Consider the following 11,029-nt stretch of genomic DNA (forward strand, 5'->3'; position numbering starts at 1 on the left):
AAATGTCATTATCGCCAGAATTAGCGTAGGAATAATCTGACGTTAATAGTACACGAAACAACATTTTTTGCGCTAATAATACCGTCTAAAAAATTTGCCAGTAACCAATTGGTTTTCCGAGCTGGTAATCCGTCGTTACTGTTGGTAGAAAAAATCCGACGGTAAATATTTACAGGCGAGGTTTATACCATCGAATTTTATTCATTTTTCCGACGATACTCAACGATTTTCTTATAGTGTACTCAAAGAGAGAGAGAGAGAAATAGAAAAAGAGAGAAGAGAGGAGCAACTTAGGAAACCTTGTTGAGCACAACGGAAACAACTTTGGAGCCATCACGCAGGCGAGGGTCGACTGTGAAAAGCTGGCGGAGCAGGGCTTGGGATTGTCTTCGTTGAAGCAGAAGAGACCGAGGTTCTTACCGTTGGAGGCTCCGACAACCAGCAAAAACTCCTCTGATAGGTTGCTGAGCGCGTACACGGGGAGGTCGTGGAGGAACAGAAAATTGACAGGGACGTCTTGGAGGAACTGCGTTCTTCTTCTTCTTTGCCAAAGACAAATAAGCGCGGAGAGAAGATGATTCGAATAAAGTTTCGTCTTCTTCTGTTGGCCAAAGACGAGACAAACAGAGCTTGAGAGAAAGAAGAGTAAAGTGGAGACGAGACAAACAGAGCTTCATGAAAAGAAAAGCAAAAAGGAGACGTGAGACACCTTCTTCTTCTTCTTTGTCCAGAGAAAAAAAAAGGCTGAACCCTAAATAAGTTCCTAAACTTTTTTAATTTTTTATATATATTTTTGTGTTGATTTTTAAATTGTTCCAAATTTAAAAATATAAAACTAAAATTAATTTAATTTTGACTAAACTAAAATGATTAGGGTAATTTTTGTCTAATATTAAAAAAAATATTTAAGTCTTTTGTAAAATTAAATAATTTTTTATTTTTATTAAAGTATAAAAATAATTTAGTAAAAATATTGATATAATATATTTTAAAAAAATTAATTATTAACATAAAAAATATAATCCATATATCATGTTTTAATTTATTTATATTTTTATTACCCCAATATATATAAATTTATTATCATACCGAAAGATCCATTGTATTCGGTATTGTCCAAGATGTCTTTCTAGCTAGGAATCGATTTTACATTATATTTGGGATTGTCCAAAAGCTCAGCTTGTCTGGCATAGGTTGGATATTTCTTGTCATCCTTTGGATTTGAAGAATTGGTTCTTGTATCATAGCAGAGAGCATCCGTTCAAGTTCTTTTCGGGACTTTGGTGGATTTGGCGAGCAAGGAATAATGACATCTTTATTGTTTGCTATTTGAAGAAGATATCTCTTAGTTTGGGATGTGGGTCAACGAGATGTTATTTGTGAGGGATTGTGTGGAAGCATTTAATCTTTTTACACAAGATGGTTTTGGGTTTAGTGATCCATTGGTACTCAAAATAAGAGATATCATGCATTGGAATTGGCGTGTTGACTTTCGTTTGATTATGAGAGATGCAAACACGGTGGCAGATACTATGACAAAGATGGCGATAAAATTACAACTTTGGCATGTGGAGCTTCTTTCACTTTGGGAGGAGTTTAAGAATAATCTTCAATGGGACTGTCCCATATTTAAGCAATTCTTTGTTTTGTTTATTTTATTTTTCTTTATTTAATTTATTTCGATCAAAAAAAATACCGAAAGATCCATCTAATAATTAACATCAACTTAACCAGAATTGAGTTCGACTTATTTACTTAGCACATTAATCCCACCTCATCTATCATTATTCGTTCAATAAAGAAATAAAACGAGATTATAGGGGATTTAAAATATAAAAAAAAAAAACCCTTCGAATTACTAATCTTATCTTACAGCAGTATATCTAATTTTTACATTACTATAAATTGCATTGAATAAAATATTTCTCTTACAATTAACATACCCACTTATTTGACTCGTATCGATGCAGAATTTAATCCCCTCTGACACGAGTATATACTATTTATAACAAATATATATATATATATATATATATATATATATATATATATATATAACAAAAGCAAATTATATTCTCCCTCAATTTGACGCCCACAAGTTGATATCTACCCAGTTCTCTCCAAGTCTCCAACAATTTTATGGTTGTTTACTCTTTATTACACCCACCAAACCATGGATTCCCATCATAAATAACACAGTTTTTTTTTTTTTGCCCCCCTCTCTTTAACAAAACAATAAGGCTCCATTGTTATTCTTATATTACATATGTATGTATATGAGAGAGAGGATTGGAGTGACCACTGCACACACAAGTAAAGCCACCATGGCGTTCAAGATCAAGAACGCCCCATCCTTGCTCTTCCTCTTCACGTTCTTCTACAACATTGCATGCTCACCCTTCAACCCAGAACCGATGGCTGCAACCACGGGAGGCCACTGGGTTCAGCTGCAAAGAAGCATAGGCATCTCCGCCATGCACATGCAAGTAATGCGAGATAACAAGGTAGTTATCTTCGACCGTACAGACTTCGGTCCTTCAAACATCTCCCTCCCATTCAGCCGCTGCCGCTTCAACCCCCGCGACATGGCCTTGAAACTCGACTGTACCGCCCACTCCGTCCTCTACGACCTCTCCCTCAACACCCTCCGCCCACTCACCATCCTCACCGACGCATGGTGCTCCTCCGGCGCTCTCTCCCTCGACGGCACACTCTTTCAAACCGGCGGCTTCAACGACGGCCACAACAAGCTCCGCACCTTCTCACCCTGTCCTCAGCACCCTGAAACCTGCGACTGGCTCGAACTTCCATGGAACCTAACTTCCTCCCGCTGGTACGCTTCGAATCAGATCCTCCCCGACGGAAGAATCATCGTCCTTGGTGGAAGAAACTCCTTCACCTACGAATTCGTCGATCCCAACAGCATCTTCACTGCACCGGAAAACCCTAACTCTTTCTTCTTCCTCAGATTCTTGAAGGTCACGAGGGATAGCAACCCCGGCGAGGAGAACAATCTTTATCCGTTCTTGCACCTTCTCCCCGACGGGAACCTCTTCGTCTTTGCTAACCGGAGATCCATCTTGCTCGACTACAAACGCAACATTGTCCTCCGCGAGTTCCCGGTGATACCCGGAATAGAAAAACGGAACTACCCTAGCACAGGCTCTTCGGTTTTGCTTCCGGTTCATCTCTCCGGGTTGGACGACCCGACCCGATTACCCCACGCGGAAATTATGATATGCGGCGGCGCGTTTCCCGGCGCGTTCAATTTGGCCAACATTAACAAGATCTTCATTGAGGCTTCGAGGACATGCGGTCGGATTCGGGTGACCGACCCTGAACCCAAATGGATCATGGAGACGATGCCGTTTCCACGTGTCATGCCGGATATGGTTCTTCTTCCAACGGGTGACGTCGTTATAATTAACGGCGCGGCGAACGGAACTGCTGGGTGGGAAAATGCAGCGAACCCGGTTCGGTATCCGGTTTTATATAAACCCGGTTTACATGAACCGTTATCCCGGTTCGAGATACTGGCGCCGGCGAAGACCGCTAGGATGTATCATTCTTCAGCTGTGTTGGTGCCAGATGGCAGAATATTAGTGGGTGGGAGCAACCCACATAGAGGTTATGATTTTCAGTCGTACCCGTACCCGACAGAGTTGAGTTTGGACGCTTATTATCCGGATTATTTGGGACCCGAATTCGAAACCCTAAGGCCTTCGATTATTGCGGTTGAAGCTGCGAATAATACGGCGTCGTATGGTGGTAATTTTTCTGTTACGTTTTCATTGCGGCGTTCTTTGGCTGGGATTAGTGTGGCCCTTGTGGCGCCATCGTTTACGACGCACTCTTTCTCGATGAACCAGCGTGTGGTGGTGCTCCACGTTGCGGCGTTGCAGGAGGTGGCGGCGTCCGAATTTAAGGTGACGGCGCGTGGACCGCCTTCGCCGACGGTGGCGCCGCCTGGGTATTACATGGTGTTTGTCGTGCATGCAGGGGTTCCCAGTGTAGCTGTTTGGGTTCAGGTTAAGTGAAGTGAAGTGAGGTGATGTCAGCAAGTCGTCATCATTTGCTTCTGTGGGAATACTGTTGTATGTAGGGGTAGTGGCTTGGGTTTTTAGACACCATTCTTTTGGAGGGCACTTCTATTATTAAAACAGAAAGATAAAATCCTCAATTCTTTTGGGAAATTTCTATTTTATTCTAAATTATCGAGCAGTTTTGGTAATCTGAGTTACCATTAAATTTATTTGCTAGTCTAGTACTGCCTGGTAGTACTAATAAAGTAATAAGAGTAATCTGTCGTGTGTCCATTTATGTGAAGCCATTATTGCATCATCAGTTTCAGTGTAACCAAAATGCTTATCGGAAGATTTTGTAACCTTGCTAGCACTTAGCTAGTCTCGTTCAGTTAAGTGCTTCAGTCAATCAGTGCAGTTTAGTTAGTTTGTACACGCTTACATCTATAATATAAAATTATAAACAGAACTGGGTGATTCAATGTTTACTTTCGCTCAGTATTTCGGCTTCTATTTATGGTACATCTATATTTTCTCTCTGAAGCTGCGTTCTCTGCTTCAGTTCAAATGCTGTCTATTTTTCTTCTTGGTGTTACCAATTTGTCCCCAACCAAAATTAACCACAAATCAGTCATTATATATTTATGAATGAATATATATTCTATACAAAGAATTAATATTTTGTGTATACATAATATAGTTACTCCAAAAATAATCATCTCTAGTTACGTTCCAAATAAAATAACCGATGCAGGAGAGGAACAATTTGATTGACATGCTAAGAAAAGGGAGAAACGAAGTCATTGCAAGTCAATCGAGTAAGATAAAATTTATGGCTGAATAACATAAATACAGCTGACAGGCACATGGGAGAGAACACATTTAATTTATTTATCGATAGTAGAATGTTTTTCTTATAATTTCTTGGACACTATGGATTACATAAATCAGTATTTTGTGCTCATATCATCTCAACGATCAATCAGTTGAGATTGATAATTTTGTGAACGGGTAATAATATTTTGGAAAGTCGGCATATTATGAGTAATAAATAATCATCCTATGACTTTGAAGATCCAACATGCATTGATAAACTCCTGACAGCAACCTTCACCACACCAACCACACTAAGCTGCCTCTTCTCAGGGCTCAAGCCTTGTCTATCCTCGTTTTTACACTCATCTTCTATTTGAACACCAACATAGTATGCTACCTGAACAAACACGCAATTCAGCAAGGTAAACTACATGCATGTAAAAGGCGAATACAGCCAATTTTCTTATGACAATTGATAACTGAAATTATAGCTCCAACTCTTTCACCGCAAGGCTTTTGGCATTTAACCATCAGATCATATAAACTCTGCTCTGCAACTAACATATCTGTAACTAGAAGGCGGGCATTTGATGAAGCCACCAAAAATTATATAGTTACAATCATATATGATCTGCATTTAAGCAATATTGAATACATTGCAACTTCATTAAGATTAGGTTTTGACTTGGATGGACTAAAAATTAGGCTCAATGCACAGGGCTTGACTTGACTATTTCCAAAATTTGAAACCCTGCCCGGTCCTTCAAGTCAAAAGGCAGCAATCTTATAGCTGAATTGAGACTCATTCACCTCATGGACTAAAAAAGATAAGGGAAGAATATTTCTAGTGCGCAACCATACAGTAAAGACCAGTTTGATCACCATTAAAACTGTAAGAAGCTTAGGGTGTATTTGGTTTGCATTTTCATTTTCTGTTTACATTTCCAGTGTTTGTTTTTTTTTATTTTGTGAAGGAAAAAGTGAAAACAAGAGGTAAAAACAGAAAACAGAATTTTATTTTCACTTTTCCTTTACAAAATCTAGAAAAACAGAACACTGAAAATGAAAACAGAAAATGAAAACGCAAACCAAACGCACTCTTAGCAACCCCACCAAGAAAAAATAGTTATTACCACATTATTAAAATGCACAACTGTGACCTCTTGGCTTTCCCAACCTTCTACAAGTAAATTAATTAATTGTTTAGTGCAACAAAACAATAGTCGTGCTGAATGCGGAACTTTGAGTTTAGGATCATAAAGCAGATTAAAATAACCAAGCTCTACAAATTTGAATATAGTTATACATTACAACCTAGCTGATTAAAATAACAATACAAGAAACCTTCAAAAAGCCACCCAAAACAATAGCACTCAATCAATTGTCATGGAATGAATCAAGGACCTTTCCAAGTTTGACTATTTTAATATTCTCAATGCTGAAACAGACTGGGGGAGAAAAATGACTAGCAGAGAGTGAAAAACAGAGACATTTAAGATGCATAGTTCAGCATATAAATAGCTCTGCGTAACACTACCTTGCCAGAAGCATCACGTACGGGTGAGATGTGGAGAAGGTTCCAAAATGAGCTTCTATCCTTCCTGTTAGTATTGTGGTAAATTGATTGAGCATGTCAAACAAATAAAATTCACAGCTTGCAAGCATAAGCAAAAGTGAAGGAAAGTGTTAACCTGTAATTCAAAATACGTACTGTGCATGGTTGTTCATTTTTAATGCTTTCCCTTATCTGTAAGCAAAAAGCAAAGTACCTAACCAAGTGGTCCATTTCCACTAATTTAAATAGCCAAGTTACAAGACAATTATTGAAGAACTATGACAAATAACAGCATATTATACCAGATATAAAGTTGAGTCATCAGTATCCGGTCCACCCAAAAATCTACAATTGCGGCCCAAAACTTCATCCCTTGCATAACCTATTCAAGAAATAAGGTTTTATTGAAAACAAAATCATCGATCTGAATTAATGGCTTTTATCCTTAGATCAGGTGTCACCGTATTTGATGTAAACTGTAATTGTAACAGGGATATTATTAATTTAAATAACATGAAAGTTGGAGAACCTGTCAAATTCAAGAAGGCATCACTGGCATATACAATAGGCATGTCAGGTAAATGCGGATTAGTTCTGCGAGAAAACTCAAATTCAACAAACAACATATAAATGAATTAAAGATCTGCCAAAAGCATAGAACTTACTGTGAAGTAAGAAAACTAGTCTTTTTCAATAACTCACAATACAAAGCTTTGTTTGATTCTACCAAGAGAAATAATCAAGGAAGTGCTAAGAAGACCCATGTCAGGTATGCTGCATCTCTTTCTACATACCAATCTGCCTGTTGACTCGCTGTAGTGAGTTAGCACAGAAAAAATGTTGTCCATTGCAACCATCGCGCTTCTCTTCTCGTCGTCAGTTGCCTCACACGGCTTGTCACTGTCCAATTCTGAATGTCACAAAGCTAACAAATCAGTAAATACCAAACCCCAAGTCCCTAACCAATCAGAGCTTCAATGTACAACGCCACTTCACTAGGAATTTAACATAATAGATAACATAAAAATACTAGATTAGTAGCTAAGCCTCATCCTACTAAGTGGTTTGGCTATATGAACCAGATGACTGCATGTCATAACATACACCATTCATCAAAATTCAAATCTTCATTTGATGAATTCACCATGATTAATAATAGAAAATACAAATTAAATTTGGACATTACCAAATTACTTGAAGCACTGTTCACGAGGATATCATAGGCAATTCCTCCCAACAAGAGGACAATCAATGATCAATCAGAGAATTTTTATTAACTAAAAGAAACAGAAAGGAAGAGGTGGGGGGGGGGGGGGGGGGGGGGGGAGGGGGGAGGGGGGGGATGCTTTTTGCCAAAGGGTCACCACAGAAACTGACAGTTACAAAGCCAAGAGCTACCAAAGTATATCAACCAGAACAGAAGTACCAAACAGTGCATGAACGTGAAGCATTCAACAATTTAATGCAGTTTTTTTTCCCATAAAAGTATCCTATAAGGTATGCCGCACGTTCGGGTCATTTAGATCCCGTGACACAAATCCCCCACTGGCCACAAGAGTACAAAAGTTATACGTCCTCAGGAATTTCAACAAACTCCAGGAGATAAGGAACCTTCCTAATCCTACCTCAACCAAACATTTATGTGAAACAAGTTCTACTACTTTCACATACCCTAAAATCTAATTTATAGAAAAAAATAAAAATAAAAAACTACTACAAAGTAAAAGCTTTTCAGTCTTTAATCATAGAACTTTTTTTCATTCCACCATTATGATAATTTAAATAATGAGTGCCCTCAGGAAAAGAATTCACAGGTTTGATCATATTTTTTTGCATTTATAACAAAACATTCTAATTTTGACTCCTTAACCAGTTACTTTATAAACGCTCGTTAGTAAAATCCTAATTTTCAAATAACAAAAATTCTGACTATGTAGCATTTCTTGAACCCAGAACACAAACCTCTAGTATCATGGTCCAACCCGTGATCCATGGAAGAAACTAACTCAACCTCCAAGCTGTTATCATTGCACACCTCCTTCCTACAACACCCGAGAACATAATCGCCACTACCACCGTCATCGCCGCTACCTCTCCGGCACCCAATAGACCGTCGCCTCCTCAGCCTTCTCCCTTCCAAAGGAACCTGAACCGCCACAAAGTGAACAACCCGGCCACCATCCCTTCCAAAAACAGGACTCACATGAAAGAGCATCCAAAAGGGTGTCCCATCCTTGCGGTAGTTAAGCAAGCTGACCTGGCAGCTCCGATCATTCCTAACGGCCTCCCTGACCTCCATCACCGACCTTCTAGAAGTTCTATCACCTTGGAACATGGCCCCACCTCTTCCGACAACCTCGTCTCGGTCGTAACCGGTCATCTTGAGGAAGCCTTGGCTGGCAAAGATGATTGGGTGGCCTGGGATTGATGGGTCGGTGATGGTGAAGTTACCAGGCAATTCGTCGAGCGCCTCGCGTGCGTAGCGGGAATAAACGGAGTCGAAGGAATTCTGTATCGCCATCAACGATGTTGATGTTATTTCGGTTGATGTTGTTCTTCTTGTCGATGATGATGATGTTGATGATGATGACTCCATGAAAGGCTACCTGGGATTTGGTCGTTGCTTGGGTGGTTATTAATCCCAATCCCATGTGGTAAGTTGGGGCACTGTGTACTTGTTGCAGTTTCAATAACGGTTTTGTTCTTCGGTTAGTGGAGGCTTTAAGGTTTGAGTGGAAGCTGAAAAATTGAAGCTTGAGGGAAGAAGAAGAACATGTGGGTAATACCCATGAATGAAATGAAGTGTGTAGTTTAGTTGAAATTATTGTGGTGATTATGACGGGTTATAAGAAGGAGTAGACAAGAGAGGTGAAACTGTAGAGAGTGTGATTGTGACGGTGATTGTGAGTTTGTGTTGTGTGAGCAGAGAGAGAGACGCAAGCAAGGAAGAAAGGAATGGAGGAGGAGAGAAGGACTACGCAGTTCAATTACGCAGCGAACCGGAGTCACACGATTTTCTCTGATTTTTTCTTTTTTCTCTTTCTTTGATTTCTTGTTTGAGAAAGAGTGAAGTACCAACCAGTCCATTTTCAAGAATGACAATACAATTCCTTAAAATAAAATCGATTTATTTCGATTTCTATCTTTTGATTCTGTCGTACAACGTAATTTTGTAAATATTTTTTCGTCAATTCTGAATCAAAAAATATTAATATCAGGTTCAAAAATAAGCGGAGATCTAATTGTCTCTAAATTTAAATTGATTAAAGTTTTATTTGTCTTTATAATTTTTTAAATAATATTTTTTTAGATTATCTTTTTATTTATTATATTAATATTCTTTTTTTAATAAATTATTAAATATATGTAATAAGTACAAACTAATTAATAAATTATTTAAATTTAAAAATATTATTTATTATGAAACTAAATAAATCATTCTCAAATATAATTTTTAAATACATAAATAATAAATATTAAAATTCAGTTAATATATTAATAATAATAATCTTATAATATACTATTAGTATTATAATTTAGATAATTTTTTACAATAAAATAAAAACTAATGAACACATTATTTAATATATAGTAAAATATTTTTTAGTAATAACAAATTTAATTTTTTATCTCTTTAAACTAAATTAATAATTCTATTTGATATCTTTATACTAAAATACACTATAAGTAAACTATTAATACTATAAATAATGTAACAATTTAAGAACAACTAAGTCCTGAATTCCTCCCATCCGCCTAATAGCCAAACCTGCCAAATTTTTTTTAGGGCAAAATACTAAAATAAACCAATGGGAGAATTTTATTACCCAAATCAGCCAAAAGCAAAATTTTTTCAGCAATTCACCAACGAACAAATATATATAATTCGAATCAACTCGATTCGAATTGCAAATGCAAGTAATTCGAAACAACTTGTTTCGAATTATCATTGAAATAAAAGGCATGTAATTCGAATCAAGTAGATTCGAATTATCCTTTATTAAATCGAATCAAGTAGATTCGAACTAGTAGCAAAATGGACCAATACGTAATTCGAATTAGGTCGACTCGAATTACTAAGGAAAACAAAGCATTAGTTAATTTGAATTCAGTTGATTCGAATTATGTGTATATAGTTCGAATTAGTGTGTTCCAGGCCTGTATATATATGTGATGAACGTGAAGTTGCTCTCAACATTGAGGGGTCATATGGCTGGTGGAGACAGTTTTATAGTGTTGGTTCATCACAGAGGATCGATTAAGAGGAAAACTCGGTCAGGTGTCAAGTTCACCGATAAGGATCCTCTCTGTATTATCGTGAGTTCTACGACGAGCTATGATGACCTTGCTAGGTCTGTACTGGAAAAACTTGGTCTGGAAGGTGTTAAAAGGGTAAAGAAGTTTTTCTATCGCATTCTAATCACGGTGCTCCAAGATAGCGTGAAGTATGATAGTTTCACGATCGGGAATGATGAGGACTTGCAGGTCATGTTTCTTTGTCGCCGGCAGTTTTCCGAAGTTCGGACACTGGAGCTGTTGGCAAAGCTGGTTGAGTTGTTTGTTTTACTACTTGACGATTGAATTTTTGCCGGTATAGAAATTATCAAGTGATCAATCGTAGTATAGTCTAAACCGA

General features: G+C 37.8%; 2 protein-coding genes across 3 annotated transcripts; one reads left to right on the plus strand and one right to left on the minus strand.

Moving 5' to 3' along the window:
• Positions 1–2,324: 2,324 nt before the first annotated feature.
• On the plus strand, positions 2,325–4,428 carry LOC130980742 (aldehyde oxidase GLOX). Its single transcript, XM_057904392.1, has one exon. The coding sequence runs from the start codon at positions 2,325–2,327 to the stop codon at positions 4,035–4,037; it is 1,713 nt and encodes a 570-aa protein (XP_057760375.1). The 3' UTR covers positions 4,038–4,428.
• A 442-nt stretch (positions 4,429–4,870) lies between these two features.
• LOC130982002 (protein TWIN LOV 1) lies at positions 4,871–9,374 on the minus strand. Of its 2 annotated transcripts, none has more exons than XM_057905810.1 (7): positions 8,356–9,368; positions 7,096–7,303; positions 6,923–6,987; positions 6,696–6,775; positions 6,530–6,585; positions 6,376–6,439; positions 4,871–5,235 (listed from the first exon to the last, which is right to left on the minus strand). In XM_057905810.1, exons 1-7 carry the CDS (start codon positions 8,987–8,989, stop codon positions 5,083–5,085), a joined length of 1,260 nt encoding a protein of 419 aa, XP_057761793.1. In that variant the 5' UTR covers positions 8,990–9,368; the 3' UTR covers positions 4,871–5,082. The 2 variants fall into 2 exon arrangements, 1 of the variants encoding a protein (XP_057761793.1); XR_009087071.1 differs by having other exon boundaries at positions 5,051–5,235; positions 6,550–6,585; positions 8,356–9,374.
• Between the last annotated feature and the right edge of the window lie 1,655 nt (positions 9,375–11,029).

The sequence above is a fragment of the Arachis stenosperma genome, chromosome 5 (assembly GCF_014773155.1).
Source record: "Arachis stenosperma cultivar V10309 chromosome 5, arast.V10309.gnm1.PFL2, whole genome shotgun sequence".
Taxonomy (NCBI): domain Eukaryota; kingdom Viridiplantae; phylum Streptophyta; class Magnoliopsida; order Fabales; family Fabaceae; genus Arachis; species Arachis stenosperma.

What these genes read in the sequence shown, in the direction of transcription:
- LOC130980742 (XM_057904392.1), top strand. Translation starts at nt 2,325, where the DNA reads ATGGCGTTCAAGATCAAGAACGCCCCATCCTTGCTCTTCCTCTTCACG.
- LOC130982002 (XM_057905810.1), bottom strand. Translation starts at nt 8,989, where the DNA reads ATGGAGTCATCATCATCAACATCATCATCATCGACAAGAAGAACAACA. An exon ending in TGCCTTCTTGAATTTGACAG is followed by an intron (nt 6,776 to 6,922) that starts GTTCTCCAACTT and finishes TTTCTTGAATAG; the next exon opens with GTTATGCAAGGGATGAAGTT. An exon ending in GTACGTATTTTGAATTACAG is followed by an intron (nt 6,440 to 6,529) that starts GTTAACACTTTC and finishes CAATACTAACAG; the next exon opens with GAAGGATAGAAGCTCATTTT.